Genomic DNA, 18538 nt, shown 5'->3' on the forward strand with positions numbered 1-18538 from the left:
CATTGTTTTTATTTTATTTATTTATTTATAAGCCCGTCTTTTGGCTGCGTCCAAATTCACGTCGGATTCTCCAAATGTAGCATTTTTTACAAATTGACGTCAGTTCCGGTCTCGGGCAATCGGCAAGGTCATTGGACGCCTTCAAAAGCTCCTCCCAATGTAGTTTTCGTGGATCAGACTATGGCAACATTTCACTGCTTAATGTCAATTCGGACAGTCTTTAATAATAATAATAATAATAATAATAATAATAATAATAATAATACATTCTTTTTATAAGCGCCTTTAAAAACTGTCAAGGACACTTAGAGTTACAGGATAAGAACAAAAATGATGTTCTTCTGTATTATTCAACCACATGCTGGCTCCTTGTGTGGGATACATAAAAAGCAATTTTATACCATATCAAGGCATATTTTATTCCCGTTTTGGACTCTTGATGCTATATATATATATATTTTTTTTTTTTAAAGGACAACCGGCACCATTTTTTGTGTCCTAACTGACATCAGAAAAACGTTTTATAGCATCTAAAATACCGTCATCAACTGGAAAACAAGACTTCCTGAATATTCAGCGCGAGTCTTAAAACGTAAAGTTTAGCTATACGCGGTGGAATCTTTGTAAAATACGCTCAGTAGAAGTCATTTTACAAATTAAGGACTCAACTTGTCCTTAGGGGTCGGTTGTCCTTTAAGTAACAACCTGTTATTTTGGTGGTAGGAAGTACATAAGTATGACTACTTGATTTATCAACCTTATTTTTACACATCTGTCAATACATTTGTAGTCTTTTGGACCCAATATCCAATATCACTCTGCATTTTATTATATTATATTATATATAATTTTATTGTCTGCCATACACGTCCAAATTTGAAAAACACAATATAACCTTTTGAAAATCAAAACAATATTTTATTTTCCTGTAACTAAGGCAAAAAAAAAAAAAGCAGAGAGAAAAAAAACAACATCTGCTTAGTCCTCTTTGCATTTATAGATCGCAGAATATGGCATTTGACAAAACATCGATAGAACCACCTCTCACCTGTAACACCAAATACCTGCCCTTACATCGTACACAGTTCACTAGAAACACAGAAGCAAGGCATCCTGGCTTCAACAACCAACCGTGATGTGATTTTACAACGGAGCGTGGCATTCCGCCATTTTATATTGTTATTTTTTACATGGTGTAACCCCCCCCCCCACACATACACACACAACCCCTCAAGCCTCAAGTAGACAAACATGGCTTGTCAGTCAGTTGTTTTGCCTTGAGTTTACACAGCAGGACGTGACACCTGAAGAGTCACGATCAATTAAGTGCCCCCATAATTCTCACTACAGACGTGATCATCACCCCCCCCCCCACCGACTCAACTATTATTACTCCTGTTTGCCAAGTATGACGGTCCATCATGCACTGGGATTTAAATTCTAATGTGTTCTTGATTGTCAAGAGTACAATGAAATATTTTTGGTTGAGGGGGGCGGGATCATCAAAAAAAAGCTACTTTTATTCTCTTAAAATAAGGGATTTTTTCATTTACAACTAATTTCCTAAAAATGAATTTATGAACAAAATAGAGGCAAAAATGGAGTCTTAATGAAAGTAATTTAAATGATCAAGTGACCCCAAAAAAATGGGGAAATCCTAATGTCAATACAACAGGGTTTGTGGTCAAAGATTAAATATACGGGCCTATTTCAACCTTATCGTTTGGAATAGCGTACTGCTTTAGAATGAATACAACCGCGTTCCAATGAGAAGTATCGCAATGTTGATCACCGTGTAAGGATTTAGCTCAAAAATAAAAGAAAACAAATTGATAAGATATAAAGTAAACCCTGTGTATCCAGGTGAACCAACAGAGAGAGAGTGAAGGGGTGGTGTCTAAGTCCTGGTCGGTGGTACTGTGTATTTATTTATTAATTTTTTTCCCCTCCCGCCCGTCACTTCCTACCACTCTTTCTTTTTCTCGTCCATGGACACGCCGCCGGGGCCGAGAGCAACCACCAGAAGCAAGCCTCCGATGACGGAAGTGGTCTGGAAGAAGTCGTATTTGAGGAAATCGTGCATGGGTTTGTAGGCAGGGATGGTCCAAAAGGCGTTGAAGTAGACGTTCAGCGCCAGTAGCCACAAGACGAGCGTTAGCGCCGCCAGTTTGGTTTTGAAACCGATGGCCACTAGGACGATGAGGGCGATGCCGACGATGTTTTGAAAGATCTGCAAATCAAAGGAAAAGGGGGATGAAAAGGGTTGATGTACATGATGACACAAAATTCCACTCCGTCGCCAAAGGACTTCATCGACTCAGAATCATCTTTGACACCCCGAGGGGGAAAAAACAGTTTTGGGTCCAATACAAATGATGTTGTATTAGCTATCTGGCTAGCTGTTAGCTGTCTAGCTGGATGGCTGTTAGCTGTCGAGCTGACTATCTATTAGCAGACTAGCCGTTGGCTATCTGGCTATCTATTAACTGGCTAGCTGGCTAGCTGTTAGCTGTCTAGCTGCATGGCTGTTAGCTGTCAAGCTGGATGGCTGTTAGCTGTCTATCTGGCTACCTATTAGCTATCTGGCTATCTGTTGGCTATCTGGCTACCTATTAGCTGGCTATCTGTTGGCTGTCTGGCTGTCTATTAGCTGGCTAGCGGTTGGCTATCTGGCTGTCTATTAGCTGGCTATCTGGCTGTCTATTAGCTGGCTAGCGGTTGGCTATCTGGCTGTCTATTAGCTGGCTAGCGGTTGGCTATCTGGCTGTCTATTAGCTGGCTAGCGGTTGGCTATCTGGCTGTCTATTAGCTGGCTAGCGGTTGGCTATCTGGCTGTCTATTGGCTGGCTAGCGGTTGGCTATCTGGCTGTGTATTGGCTGGCTAGCGGTTGGCTATCTGGCTGTGTATTGGCTGGCTAGCGGTTGGCTATCTGGCTGTGTATTGGCTGGCGAGCGGTTGGCTATCTGGCTGTGTATTGGCTGGCGAGCGGTTGGCTATCTGGCTATATATTAGCCATTTATTAGCTATCCATTAGCCAGCTGGCTCGCTGTTAGCTGTCTAGCTTTTGGCTATCTACTATTTTAATCCATTGTTTAACTCAAACCCTCAAAACTCCAGCATCTCAATTGTAAATATTTAGACAAAACTTGTTTTTTTCATTCAAAACCCTTCTTGGAAGTATATACTCCTTTTAGCTCGCTTTCTATCTATTTGAGCTACTTTGGGGTTGCGTGAACGTTGGCGCATGTGGCTGCCGCTGCTCACCCACAGAAAATGTTTATCCTGTGACTGTAAAGTGACCTTGAGAGTTTTGAAAAGCGCTTAGAAATGAAATTTATTTTTATTATTATCATCATTATGAATGGCTACATTTAGCCGCTATGGCTTTTACTCCGATTTCTAATGAAAATGAGTAGGTCATGCGAGTACTCACAGAGAATAAGCTGGTGTCGTAATGCACCAGAGTCATAAACATGAGAACCAGCAGAATGCGGCCGCCCAGCTGCATGTATTGTTTGGGTGAACTCTCGCCCATTGACGGCACGCCGGCAAACATGCTCTTCCCTTCAGAACGCGACTCGGCTAGCAGCAACAGGAGACCGCCACCTAAGGCCAAGTTTCTTCAAGAGAAAGAGGAAAACGTTCAAAACCTTCAACAACAACAAAAAAAGCTCATATTGACTCATTCACTGCCATTCCCGAATGTATTCGGGAATTGAAATGGGTGATGTGGAGCGCCATCCCGGATTTTTTCTCGCGGGGGGTGCCGATAAAGTGCTGGTCAGACCTCTGGCAATGTTTTTCCCTCCCACATGGGGGCAGCATTTGCATTTCGTCCATGTTAGCGCTTTGTTACAGCGTCAGCTGTTGTTAAAGCGCTTTATAAATCAATGTGTATGGATTGTATTGTATTTTGTACAGGCACCCCCATTTCAAGCTCAGATAACTCCAGACCTATATAACTTAGGAATTAACTCTTTTTTCTAATCAAAGAAGAGAGTCTAAGATTTCTTACGCTGCATTTAATTTTGAATTTTTTACAGGCGCCCCCATTTCAAGCTCATATAACTCCAGACATATATAACTTGGGAATTAACTCTTTTTCGAATGGAAGAAGAGATTGAGGTTTGTTACGCTGCATTGAATTTTGTATTTTATATAGCCGCCCCCATTTCAAGCTCATAACTCCAGACCTATCTAACTTAGGAATTAACGTTTTTTTCTGATGAGAGAAGAGAGTTTAAAGTTTCTTACGCTGCATTGAATAGCTTATATAGTCCTAAAATTCAATATTCTGTGGGTCCTGGAATTAGAGTGAAAATGACAAAAACCCTGGCACTGGTGTGGACACATTTTTTGCACATCGTCTGGGTCTGTTATATGGGTCTGGAGTTATATAAGCTTGAAATGAGGGCGGCTATCCAAAATACAATGCAATATTTGTTTATATAACGCTTTTTCAACAGCTGAAGCTGGAACAAAACACTAACACGGATAAAATGGAAATGCTTCCCCCTTGTGGAAAAAAAAAATTGACAGAGGCCATGGCCAGCGCTTTATCGGCACCCAAGCATGATAAAACAAAACGAGAACAAACTCAATGTCATATTATAATTTCCTGAATAAATTTGTGAATGGCAGTTAAAACATGAGGGGGTAGGGCTTACCTCATCAAAAATTTCACATCCCATAAAATGCTATAGGCAATAGTCTGGTGGGAAATACAAAAACATAATTAAGATTAGAAACAATGACTTGATTCCACATTCACATTTGATATCGTTGTTGAATTTGTCACCTGTAGCGCTATGATGGCAAATAATCCGAAGCAGGCATGCTGTACAAAATTTCTACTGAGGATGAGGATACAGCTACCTGCGAGGAGACACAACAGGACAAAATATGTTTCGAATAACTGCTGCTTTTTTTGATAGATCAATATTTTATTTGTTCCATAACCATGCCTGTAATTTATAAACATCATGTTTCAAATCTGTCTGAAATAGCGAAACATCGCTAATTCATGGACGCAGACCTTTCGATTTCTGTAATAATAATAATAATAATAATAATAATAATAATACAATTATATACCAAACGCGCCAGCTTGCACTGAAGCCGGAAGTAACTCAAATAGATAGTAAGCTAGCTAGCTAATAGATAGATAGCTAGATAGCTATCCAGCCAGGTAGACCGCTAATAGATAGCTAACAGATAGCTAGCTAGATCGCTAATATACATAATACATACATAATATACAGTATACAGAATCAGAAAACCTTTATTCGTCACACAATGGGGAAATTTGCATAATATACAGTTGACATATTTATTTTACTATGCTTAGAATATCTTGTTTTCTATCCTGTCACCCCGCTACCCCATCCCCCTTTCAAATTGCTGCTGTGGACTGCAAATTTCCCCATTGTGGGACGAATAAAGGTTTTCTGATTTTGAATATCTAGCTAGCTAGATAGCTAGCCAGCCAGATTGCTAATAGATAGCTAATAGGTGGTGTATAGATAGCTAAAAGATAAATAACAGATAGCAAATAGATAGCTAGGTAGGTAGCTTAATAGCTAGCTCGACTGTCATAATTTATGATGTAACAGGAACCCTAACCATGAATTGTTTTCAAAGTTGACTCACTCAATAATAGTTATGGAACATATGTGAAGAAAATACCTATTAAGAGCATCCATCCGCTACTATATAACTCGATTGCAATTAAAAACCGATGAAATAAAAACTAAGGAAGCGTCTTGCGCAGCACAACTCGTTATGTAAATTAGTAGTTTCCGTTCTTGCACTTTATCGCCATCCACTCACCGAGCTGTCCTAATAGATTAATGAGCACGAAGCACGTCGCCAGCAAGTAGCCGCAGTTCCACGTGGCGTCGATGTAATCCCGCTGGTCGTTCCACTGGAACCACATGCGGAAGCCGTCCTCCAGGAAAGTGCTAATTAGACACAGACGCGCCAGGTGAGGCAGGTACTGTTTCGTCACCCGTAGGAACTATGAAAACAGGAAAGACACGAGAAGGGATGAGCAAGGCATTGCTTCACAAAACCGGAACAACAATTTAATCCGGTTTGTTTGCGCTTCAAGAATTCTCCACTGCCAAATTGTACCTGTGCAATTAAGCACAACTAACAAAAACAATCTGGTTGTCAGCAACAGTCTTCTCATAGGCTGAATAATAATAATAAAAATACATTACATTTATATGCGCCTTTCAAAATAAGATACCAATTTGACGTAACAACACTGCTTACCCTAACACAGAAGTTTAATTATGATTTTAGATGATTAATAATATAAAGTATTTATTAATATCATATCAATATTATTTAGGTGATTAATTTAAGGCAGTTTCACCCAAAAGGCAACAAATGCAGTACTCAAGTAGTGACGTAAGCGGGAAACCACGCCCACTGCCTAAATCCACGTCAACAGAACCACGACCTGCCAGCCAATCAGATCGCTACAAGTCCCTCCATGACTACAACGTGAGGTATGAATGGACAAAATGGGAGCCAATCCAAATGTTTCCACTAAATTGCCCCTGTTAGGTAGTTGTTATTTAAATTCCCACCACTATATTTTATTTACGTCGGATAATGTAAACGTTATAAAACTGTGCAATACAAGCAGATTTAAGTCAACGCAATTGTAATTTTCGCTTCCGTTTTAGACGTCCATACATGAAACATGATAACGACCCATAATAAGTAAACATCTATGCCAATTTCAGTAGTTTTATCGTAAAAATGGAGCACGGAAAAAGGTTCCCACTAAGCCGGGAGTCAGTGGAACAACTGTAAAAATGCTCGAATAAATCAGGTGACTACTAAATCGCGTCCAGTAGTAGTATTATTATTATTAAGAGCTAGAATCAGTACCTCTTGATACCGGCTATCTGGCTGAGCACATACCGACGCGGTCTGCATCCTGGCTGGACGACAAACGACAACTTCTCACTTGAACGAAGTGCAAGTGAGAAGAGAAGAAAATACACACGACGGAAGGATTGCAACACAACTGGTTAGTCATGCTAATTACCTCGACGACAAGGGGGCGAGTCGTTTATCTAGAAGCTTGTCAGTGAGTATTTAAGCGTCATGGTGTCCGTATTTTTGTTTTTCCTTGAGCGAAAGCAAAAAGTCGAGTGCATCAAGCGGCTAGCTCGCATGTGCTAATAATTCAACTTGCCTGGTCTGCCACGTCTTCGGCCGTGCTCATGAGATCCTCCTGCCCCATGTTTGTCGCATAAACGGGTGCTTGATACCAATAACACAAACTTTATCCAATATACTTCAGATGCCTTTTCTATGCTTGCTTGAGACACCTTTCCGAGTTGATGTTATTTACTTAAAAAAAGTCGCGTCTGCAGCCGAACTACTGCCCTATGCAGTGTTAAGGAAAGGCCGCCTCCGCCCCACAATGCACTGCGATTTGACGAAATTGAAGAGAGCAGCCTGGTCCTCCTCCCCGCTTACTCTGCACGCTTCTGCAACCGTCGAGTGCCACGTAGGCGCAAATAACCTCGCCGGGAGTCTGTCGCCCTGATTTGTTTTGTTTGTTTAGTTTAGACAAGCGTGTTATCACCGCAAGTGTCCAAAAAACACACACAATGTATTTGAATTATTATACTTGCGTTTTGGGGACAGTCTAAAACAGTTCACACATATTGGAAAACTGTGAATTGAAATATTGTTTTGAAACATACATACCACGTTTTTGAAACCAAAAATAAACAATGCCAATAAGCCTGCCTTGATTAAACAAAGTTGTTTCATACTTTATTAAAAATCATAGAAAATGGGAGCGTTTCTTTAAAAGTCACATGAAGAGATGTTGCCTTCAAGACCACCGCCACAATACGGGAAATCCGCAATATAAAAATGCCCTATTTAAATAGGACATCAACTCAGAAAATTTAATAAGAATAAATACTACTACTACTACTAATAATAATAATAATAAATTTTATTTCTAAGCGCCTTTCAAAACTACCAAGGATACGTTACAGTCACAGGATAACTTTTTTTCACTTTTTTTCTGTGGGTGAGCAGCGGCAGCCATTCGCGCCAGCGTTCACTCAAACCGGAAGCAACACTGTACATATACAGCATATATATATATATATATAGTAATTAACTTCTATGGGAACCCACTAGTGTCAACATGATTAAACATGATTAATTGGGTCTTTGTGAAATATGAAATATGCAGCAAAATCCACCAAACGTTTAAAAAATACACTAAAAGAAGGCAGTTATATTTTTGTCCATGGCTTACATTGTTGTTCATGATGTTTTTGCCCTCAAGAACAACATATGATGTCATTAAAGGAACAAATAAACTTTTCATGGAAAAAAATCTTTGAACGCTTTGATTTTATCGAAAAAAACTATTCTATAGTTGAAAATTATCAAAATAAATTTTATTTCCTTCATAGCCATTGAACAAGAACGCGGTGCACTACTGGATTCTGCCAACAGAGGGCGATAATTGCTACTTGGCGTGTGCATCGTCGACCACAAAACGATATAGAAGAAGGATCTAGACCGCTGATGTAAACAGAAGACAAGAATGGCCGCCTCTATCGAGAGTTTACTGGAAGAAATTTCCAACACAGAAGAGCCGATTGAAGAGCTTCAATGTCTTAAAACTGCACTTTTATCCATACCTTTGAGTGACTTGAGGGATTTTGTTAGCGGGCATCGCTTCGAAGTGATCTTCTCTTTGTTAAACTCCAATGAAAGGTTTGTATGAAATTATATTTCGCCTGCTTCTATATTGTTTTGATCGCGCATTTCACTTGGTTTGTCATTTTTTGACATTCGGCGCAATTATTTATGCTCGTGATTAACGAGAATAAACAGCATACATGCGCTATTTTCAACCCGATCAAAACGTCACAATTGATACTAGCATTGAGAAGACTGATAACTTCTGTATTCACAGGGACCGGGTTGAACTGTGCGTGGACATCCTCCAACGCATTTTAATGGCTTGCAGTCCCCTGCATGTGGTCCAGAACTATAAAGTAGAGCTGCATGCGGGTCTGACTCACCCCAACGACACTGTTAAGATACTGACTTTGACTCAGGTAACCACATTGTAGACAAGGGTAATATTAAAGGACAACCAACACCTTTTTTGTTTCCTAACTGATATCAGAAAAACGTTTAATGGCATCTAAAATACCCAATAAAAATGAATTAAAGTGTCCCAAAACGACTTCAAAATAACCTCAGAAATTGCGAGTTTGCGAAGGCCCCGCCCCCTCGTTCGTGACGTAACACCAGGACGTCTTGCCTTGCCAAAACAATGGCTTCAGATTCGCCGAAGATGCTTTCTTGTTACTCATCCAGTTATGAATATGATTCAAATAGTTCTGAAGAGGAAAGCATAAATGTTTGCAATCGATTAAAGAAGTCCTTCCGTGTCATTTTGAGGCATCTGGACTCCAATGTAGCGTCCCAGAAAATGCACAAGATGGCGCACAAGCTCCGTTGGAAATGGGCTGATTTGTCTGCTGGGAATTTGTGTCAACTACTATCAAATAGTAGTCTTGGTGCAACACACAACGATTCACCATCGTGTTATTTATGTGTTTTCCTTGTAATTTTGCCATCCGCACAGATCAACACGAAGTTTTCAGACCAAACAAAGTACCCAAAATGCATTGTGTGTCGCTTTCTCGGTCAGGGGCGTTCCTTCCATGACGTCACGTCAGGCATCATCATCAACCCGAACACAGGACTTCCTGTATATTCAGCGCGAGTCTTAAAACGTAAAATATAGTTATATGCCGTGGAATCTTTGTAAAATACGCTCAGTAGAAGTCATTTGAAGTGATTTTACAAATTATGGACACAACTTATCCGGAGGCGTCGGTTGTCCTTTAATACACTGTAGTGCTAAAATTTTCTTTTTTCAATTTCAGCTAACTAACCTGTCGTCTTTTTTTTTTATCAGGTGGGTCGGATGGCAGAACACCCAGATGCCGCGATGGAAATCCTCAACAGTGGCGACATTATTGTAACTGTTATGCACTGCATCGCAGCAGAGAACATGACGGTGGCGAAACAGGTCAGCGGACACAGTTTTTCCTCCCAATAAAATGTGATGATCTGATCTAAATAAACTAATCCATACAGGCCATCCAGTCTCTATCCAAGCTAGGTCGTACCCAAGCCGGCGTGAACAAACTTATTCTCAGCGACTTGGTGAACGTTCTGAAGGACGTATCAACTGAGAGCGATGTCATCCGATATAGAGTCTATGAGGTATATAAAGAAAAATATGATTTGATCCCTGACTGATTTTGATGATCATCTGTCCTAGTTGCAGTTTTGAGAGATTAAAATTGTGATTCATGATACTGTGTGAAAAAACGCAAATTTCACCCCAGCTGGCAAACTATGAAACACTTCCTCACTTGTTTAAACATTGTTATGTATTGCAATATACTGCCCCCCAGTGGCGAAGTTGCATATTTTCACCGCATTCTGCAGTACATCTAGCTGGATGAGTAACAAGAAAGTAGCTTCTCCGAATCTGAAGCCATTGTTTTGATTCTCGAGCAAGGCAAGACGTCCTGGTGTGACGTCACTATTAGCTATATAGCTATCTAAGTGGCTAGCTCTCTGTTGGCTATTAGCTTTCTACTAGTTGCCTAGCTAGCTTTCTGTCTGTGTGTGTGTTTAATAGTGACATGCAGTGTATTAGCTAACTAACTATCTAGATACATAGCTATTAGCTATAGAGCTATCTAGGTGGCTAGCTATCTATCTAGCTATCTAGGTGGCTATCTATCTAGCTAGCTGTCTGTTGGCTATCTAGCTAGCTATATGTTGGCTGTCTATTAGTTATCTCTGTATTTAATAGTGGCATTCAGTGTATTAGCTAACTAATTATCTAGCTAACTATCTATTAGCTATATAGCTATCTAAGTAGCTAGCTATCTGTTGGCTATCTATTAGCTATCTACTAACTGGCTAGCTAGCTTTCTATCTGTGTGTTTAATAGTGACGTTCAGTGTATTCGCTAACTAACTAGATAGATAGCTATTAGCTATAGAGCTATCTAGGTGGCTAGCTATCTAGCTAGCTATCTGTTGGCTATCTATTAGCTATCTACTAGCTGGCTAGCTAGGTTTCTATCTATTTACTTCTTGGTTGAGTGAATGCTGGCGCATGTGGCTGCCATTATGATTATGATGATGATGATGATGATGATGATGATTATTATTATCATCATCATCATCGTATGTATGGTGATAACAATTACCTGTTGAAATGTTGAGTTTGATATCCATTTTCTTTCTGTTCCCAGTTGGTTGTGGAGATCTTGTCGGAATCCTCTTGTTCTCTTGGTTTTAATGCCTGCAGCGACATAATAAATCAGCTGATCGGAGAATTAACAGGAGATGATGTTTTAATCAGGTAATAAGAAGGCACATGGGGAAAAAAAAGTTCCATTAAATCCTACTCTGGTTGATTTATTTGCACTATCCTTTAAGTCATTTTGAGGATTTCAAAAAAATGAGGTTCTGATTACTACTTTTACTTACTTTTTAGGGCTACGGCCATTGAGATGGTGGCTACTATTGCGCAAACTGAGCATGGCCGCAAATACTTACATGGTCAGAATGTCATCAACAAGATTGCCAAGATAATGAGAGACGCTGACATGGATCCTTTTTCATCCTTGTACATCCCCGGTAACAAACTACTACCCTTTTAGAATTTTCCATGTTGTCTGGGAAGACCGCGTACCTGATTTCCGGACATTCTCTGCAGGTTTCGTGAAGTTTTTCGGCGTCCTGTCATTGATGCAAGGTCCGCAGCAGGTATGCGAAGACTACCCGATTTTCCGGAACAAAGTGTTTGAGATGGCCATGGACGCGGATCCCGCCATGGTCGGCGTAGCTCTGGACACATTGGGACTTTTGGGATCTAATGTGGAAGGGAAACAAGTGCTGCAGAAAACAGGTGGGGTTGATTCGAGGCTGCAGGGTCATCATTTACCCGTTTTTTTTTTTTGCTTGTAGTAACAAAGCTGACCTGTAGGTGGTAAAATCCATTCCGTTATCATTGTGTCAACGTTTGAGGTGCCACCATTTTACAATTCAAAATGGTGTACCTAATACAGTGATACCTCGGTTTACGAATCCCTTGGCTTACGAACTTTTCGGTTTACGAACGTTAAATTTATGAAAATTTTACGAGCCCAAAAAGAAAATGGCAGCCGGCTTGTTTTGGTCCTCTATTCCCCGCCCCCAGTCGTCGGTTAAAGCCACGTGATTGGTCAAGAGCACAGCATTTAGGGGAGGTGGTTTAAACATTAAACAGACAGGCAGACGACAGAGAGAGAAAATGGATAGAAAACAGTAAAATTTGGACTTGTTTCAACTTTGATAGTTCAAAGGCAGAGTGTAGAATGCAAGGTTAAAATATCCTATCAATCAGACTCCACAAATAACCCGCACAAGCCATCTGTACACTTGATGCAAAAAGCTATCAACACTGCTAAACAGAACACAAGTGATGAGGAACTAGGTAAAATTATCGCACCTACAACGGATCCTTCCTCAAGGTGGTGAAAGAAGAAGGCTACGTTCCTCATCAAGTTTAATGCTGATGAAACCGGCCACTCCAGTCCATCAAGCCATCAACGACCATCACAAAGGTCAATAAAACAACTTTATTATACAGTACAGTTTATTTCTTTAATTATAATACCATAGCACATTTATTATACATAAAATAAGGTATATTTTGTGTAGTTTTAAAGCTTAGAAAATTAAAAAGTAGAAAATTCTGTTTTATGGGGACCTGGGAACGGATTATTCTCATTTTAATGGTTTCCTATGGGAAATAATTTTTTGGGATACACACTTTTCGCCTTACACACACTGTCTGGGAACCAATTAAGTTCGTAAGCCAAGGCATCACTGCACTTAATTCTCTGTCTGACTTCAGGTGACACCTTTAAATCGGTAATGTTAAGAATGAGCCAGATTGCAAGCGCCGGTGCTACCGAGCTCCGTGTACGCTGCTTGGAAGCCATTTCAAACCTCCTTACTCTGCAGGTATGCTTATGCGTCCTCAAGAATTTTTTTTACAGTCAGGAGACGTTGCCGATTTTATTTTTTATTTCTTACTACAAGTTGGAGCAGCAGACTGAAGACCTGCTGGCGCTGACCGAATCCTGGTTGCACCTTTTGTCCAAGCAGCCCATTGACATGATTCGCAACATTAGCACTCAGCCCTTCCCGGAGTTGCATTGTAGCGCCTTACGAGTCTTCACTGTAAGTGTCTTTATAAATTCATTAGTTACAATAAAATGAGAGTGACTTGAGGATCAGAGCGGATATTTTTCTTGTAGAGATTTTTTTTTTAAATGTCCCTTAAAGGACAACCGACACCATTTTTTTTGTTTCCTAACTGATATCAGAAAAATGTTTTATAGCATCTAAAATACCCAAAACACGCAGGCTGATATTTTTAGTCAAATGCAAAACACCAATAAAAATGACTTAAAGTGTCCCAAAACTGCCACAAAATGAGCTTGGAACTGGGGAGATTCAGAAAGTCCCGCCCCCTTGTTCATGACATCACGCTAGGATACTGCTTCACAAACTGCCTTGCTCCAGAATCAAAACAATGGCTTCAGAGAGTTCAGATTCGGAGAAGATGCTTTCTTGTTACGCATCCAGTTATGAATATGATTCAAATAGTTCTGAAGAGGAAAGCATACATGTTTGCAATCGATAAAAGAAGTCCTTTCGGATCAATTCGAGCCATCAGGACTCCAATGGAGCGTCCCAGAAAATGCACAAGATGGCGCCCGAGCTCCGTTGGAAATGGGCTGATTTGTCTGCTGGGAATTTGTGTCAACTAGTATCAAATAGTAGTCTTGGTGCAACACACAACAATTCACCATTGCGTTATTTATGTGTTTTCCTTCTAATTTCGCCATCAACACGAAGTTTTCAGACCAAACAAAGTACCCAAAATGCATTGTGTGTCGCGTTCTCGGTCAGGGGCGTTTCCTCCGTGACGTCACGTCAGGAATCGTCACCAACTCGAAAACAACACTTCCTGAATATTCAGCGTGAGTCTTAAAATGAAAAATAGAGCTACATGCGGTGGAATCTTTAAAAAATGCACTCAGTAGAAGTCATTTGAAGTGATTTTACAAATTATGGACGCAACTTGTCGCAAGGTGTCGGTTGTCCTTTAAAAGTGGGCGTGATTTAATCAACTTCCAGTGTTCAATTCCACAATTTCAGGAAAAAAAAACAATTAAAGTCGGATCTAACTTTACCTGGCACAATAATCTGCATTTTTTTGCTTATCGACATCCTTCTGTTTACTAGGCCGTCGCGGCTCAACCGTGGGGTCAGAGGTTAATGGTGAGCACGCCCGGTTTCATGGAGTTCATCCTGGATCGATCTACCGGTCAAAGCAAGGAAGCTAAAGATGCCAAATTTGAGCTGGTGGGCTCCCTATTGAATTCACCCAGCGCAGCGGAGATACTGGGCAGCCAGAATTACATCTCACTCAAGAGCTACCTGAGAGAAGGACCTTACTACGTGTCGGCAGTGGCTGCAGTTGGCACGGAAGGAGCCGAATGATATATCACATCTACACACGTGTGCCATTTTGTAATAAACCTGCTTTCTTCACATGCTAACACTGCAGTACACTCAAATGCCTCAAATTCAATTATTACTCGCACTTATTTAAGTTCTTCAAATCAATCGACTTTTAGGGATAGCCGCATTTTTAAGAAATAAATAAATCAACCAGTAGCCATCTTGGAAAGTTCTAAAAATAATTTGCACTTGACTAATTATATATAAATGAAATGTATTGTTATTAGTATTATTATGATCATTTGCTATCTATTAGCTCTGACTGGCTAGCTAGCTATTTGGCTAGCTGTCTATTCACTATCTAGCTGGCTGGCTATCTAGCTATCGATTGGCTAGCTAGCTAGCTTTATATCTATTTGAGTTACTTCCGGGTTGAGTGAACGCTGGCGTGTGTGGCTGCCACTGCTCACCCGCAGAAAAACATATCCTGTGACTAAATTGACCTTTTTGAGAGTTGAAAGGCGCTAATAAATGAAATGTATTATTATTAAATAAAACCAATTTGATATTTATACAAGTTGACACATTACAGCACAAGACAAAAGATTATGTTCCGAATTTGATCAGCCAATAACATAAACATAAAAAAAAAAACATTTTTTATCGATGTTGACACATTACAGCACACATTACGCTAGCTAACTAGCTCTATTTGCTATCTAGCTCGCTTTCTATCTATTTGAGTTACTTTCGGGTTGAGTGAACGCTGGCGTGTGTGCCTGCCGCTGCTCACCCACAGAAAAACGGATACTGTGACTGTCAAGTGAAATGAAATGTATTATTATTATTATTATTATTAAGACATTCAACATTCACATAGTCCTCCCCCTGACAATATCGATCACGAGATGGCGATATTGAGCCGGTTTACAATGCAAACAGCACCCTGAACCCACGAAGAAGAAAATAGCGGAAGTTAACAAATGGCGCCGCTTGAAAGTCGAAGCGTCCTGATTCTTTCACAACAATCGCCTTTCTCAGCTTTTGACTGACCCCGGTTGTATTTTCGTGTTAATATATATATAAACAAACACATTCTGTCCTCGCGAAGTAAATAAGCACGCTGGTGGTTAAGCTAACAACATTTTTGCATGAGACGAGCACGATGGATCATGACCAGCAACTGAGAAATGTAAGTCATTCTTGTTACGTGGGGGAATTGTCACCTCGTCAATAATAAACGTTCACCCATATTTTGTCAAAATATGATTAAACATTAAAGAGAAAAAAAGGAAAACCTCAAATATTAAGTATTTGACACGAAACCAGCATACCAGGCAATTTATACGTTTCCCCGTATTGTATACGTTTTTTTTATCATATCAAATAATGCACGGCGTAATACAATTTTTATACAGGGGAAAACAATGCAATTGTAAACCGATTTTACAAAAACGATTTTGGCTCAAATCCAGTTCGTCTTAACTGCTGGTAGCAAACGACAATAATGCCGCTACTAATAATCGCTACTATTGTCACGGCAAAGCGGCAAAAGTAATCATCAATCGTATTGTATATATTTTTAATCGCTGCCTACATTCGGAATAATAAAAGCATAAGGTGCGCATGCGCGGTACGATATCTGTATTTTTGCTCGCGTTATGTTTTTTTTTATCATTCCAAATAATGTACGGCATACTACAACTTTTATATGGGAATTATAATCATTTATAACGGCAACTACTAGCCAAGGTTGAAAGGTATCAACCAGCAATGTAGCCATGCAGGGACAGTGTACCAATTTGTGACTAACAATGTCATGCAAATTCAATTTTTGTTTCAATCTAAGGATTAATCTAACAATCCTAATCCTTTTTCACTTGTAGCTCCGTGATTTCCTTCTTGTCTACAACCGTATGACGGAAATCTGCTTCCAACGCTGCACTAGTAACTTCAACTATAGGAACCTAACTATGGATGAGGTAAGGATTTGGAACACCCCTTTTATCCAATTAACCTATAACACTACTTAGACATACAGTGTAACAATTTTAAATCTAAATTTAACTCTCATTACAAATCTGTGTATCAATCTACTCTGTTAATATTGACGACTGATCATGTAGGAGCGCTGCGTGGACAACTGCGCGGGGAAGCTGATTCGCTCCAACCATCGCCTTATGGGCACTTATGTGCAACTGATGCCCCGCATGATGCAGCGGCGGATGGACGAGATTGAGAGCAAGGCCGCAGAGAACGCCAAGGCGGCGCAAGCGGTCGAAACCTCTCTGGTTGCCACGACGACGCCTCAGGAATTGCAATCGCCGCAACCAGTGACTGACCGGTGACGTTGGTATTTTACTAACTGAGACATGAATTGTTGATTAAAAAAATGAAATGGACAACTGTGTCATCTAGAAGTTACGCCTTCTAAAAAAGATGAACTTGATGACATTTTGAAACGATTTTTGAAAGTGTTTGTTTACTTCCGGCGAGATTTTGAAAAGTGAGTGACTATTGTTGACGTGTGAAAAGTTAAATAAATTACTCGTCTTGATTTTCCCACCAGAGGTTTTGTTTTTATTTTTAATTTGTAAAAAGTTACATAGACATTTCGGCCATGGCGGGTCTTTGCCGATTTGTTATTTATTATTATATATGTTTTTTTATTGTTAGGCGCCTATAAATGACATGTATTGTCATGAAATGTAACCCTAACCCCTTATCATTATTTTTATTAGATATCTATTAGCTGACTAGCTGGCTCACTAGCTAGACAGCTAGCTATCGTTTAGCTGGTTAGCTATCTAGCTGGCTAGGTAGCTATCTATTAGCGACTGTATCCTGTTGACTCTAAAGTGACCTTGAGAGTTTTGAAAGGTGCTTAGAAATGAAATGTATTATTATTACTGTATCTATTAGCTAGCTAGCTAGCTTTCTATCTATTTGAGTTACTTCCGGGTTGAGTGAACGCTGGCGCGTGTGACTGCCACTACTCACCCACAGAAAAGCTTATCCTGCGACTGTAAAGTGACCTTGAGAGTTTTGAAAGGCACTTATAAATGAAATGTATTATTATTACTCACGCCGTATTTGTACCAGAAACTGCAATCAATGTCCCTCTCAAAATGTATTTCTACTTATGTTTATAATAACAATTCCCCCATTTTCATATTTATGGATGCCAATTGTTGTGAGACTCATGAGAGAAAACATTGAAGGTAATTTAGCATTAACAGTGTTCAAAATGCGGCCATATTGGGAGGGGCAACTGGATCATTAAAGGTAATGGAAACATGGATATTAGCTTAGACATGCCCTCCATACTTCTTTCTCATGTCTTTTTTTTATGATGATACTAGTGCAGCGTGTTCGACTAAAAACACATTTCTTTTGTGTCCTACATATTTGGCCAATAAAGATGATTCTGATTGAATTCGATCACTCACCTTTTGTTCAGGTGGGGTGGAAGTCAGGAAGGAGCCTCGCTGTGTATGTTGGGAGTAATAGTAGAGATGACAATGAATAAACTATACTGATCTTTGAAGCTTGAAAAAAATGTTAAATATCAAAAAATGCTTTCAGATAATCCTTGAAAAACCTTACCTTGCATCTCGAGCTCATCGTCCACACACCTGACTTAACGGGGCCATTTTTCTTTTAACCTTTGACCCTGTCAACGAGTGCACATCTCTGAATGCAGTAGCCAAATCTGGCCAGTGGAGGGCACTAAACATCCGTTTTCTGAACCATTTAATAATAATACTATATGAATACTGTAATACATTTCATTTATTAGCACCTTTCAAAACTCTCAAAGGCACTTTATTTCTCGCCACAAGGGCCGCAGGGAGCCCATCCACGCTGTTTTAGGCGGGGTACACCCTGAACCTGTGCACCAGTCGCTCACCCTGCACACAAA

At 39.9% G+C, this 18538-nt stretch overlaps 3 protein-coding genes across 4 annotated transcripts; 2 read left to right on the forward strand and 1 right to left on the reverse strand.

Annotated features, from left to right (window-relative positions):
- Positions 1–895: 895 nt before the first annotated feature.
- Positions 896–7488, reverse strand: surf4 (surfeit 4). 2 transcript variants are annotated; one of them, XM_089021061.1, is made up of 6 exons: positions 7215–7488; positions 5831–6017; positions 4800–4876; positions 4669–4712; positions 3435–3621; positions 896–2230 (listed from the first exon to the last, which is right to left on the reverse strand). In XM_089021061.1, exons 1-6 carry the CDS (start codon positions 7260–7262, stop codon positions 1964–1966), a joined length of 810 nt encoding a protein of 269 aa, XP_088877187.1. In that variant the 5' UTR covers positions 7263–7488; the 3' UTR covers positions 896–1963. The 2 variants fall into 2 exon arrangements, with proteins under 2 accessions (XP_088877187.1, XP_088877188.1); XM_089021062.1 differs by lacking the exon at positions 7215–7488 and adding an exon at positions 6905–7040.
- Positions 7489–8540: 1052 nt separating this feature from the next.
- Positions 8541–15154, forward strand: psmd5 (proteasome 26S subunit, non-ATPase 5). Its single transcript, XM_089021052.1, has 10 exons — positions 8541–8770; positions 8973–9117; positions 9990–10103; positions 10172–10300; positions 11349–11458; positions 11594–11736; positions 11816–12007; positions 12998–13107; positions 13186–13326; positions 14398–15154. The coding sequence occupies exons 1-10, from the start codon at positions 8598–8600 to the stop codon at positions 14653–14655; spliced, it is 1515 nt and encodes a 504-aa protein (XP_088877178.1). The 5' UTR covers positions 8541–8597; the 3' UTR covers positions 14656–15154.
- A 439-nt stretch (positions 15155–15593) lies between these two features.
- Positions 15594–18052, forward strand: timm10b (translocase of inner mitochondrial membrane 10 homolog B (yeast)). The gene is made up of 3 exons (XM_089021063.1): positions 15594–15808; positions 16503–16598; positions 16743–18052. Exons 1-3 carry the CDS (start codon positions 15782–15784, stop codon positions 16962–16964), a joined length of 345 nt encoding a protein of 114 aa, XP_088877189.1. The 5' UTR covers positions 15594–15781; the 3' UTR covers positions 16965–18052.
- The last annotated feature ends 486 nt before the right edge of the window (positions 18053–18538 follow it).

The sequence above is a fragment of the Hippocampus bargibanti genome, linkage group LG18 (assembly GCF_051943395.1).
Source record: "Hippocampus bargibanti isolate YZ-2025 linkage group LG18, ASM5194339v1, whole genome shotgun sequence".
Taxonomy (NCBI): domain Eukaryota; kingdom Metazoa; phylum Chordata; class Actinopteri; order Syngnathiformes; family Syngnathidae; genus Hippocampus; species Hippocampus bargibanti.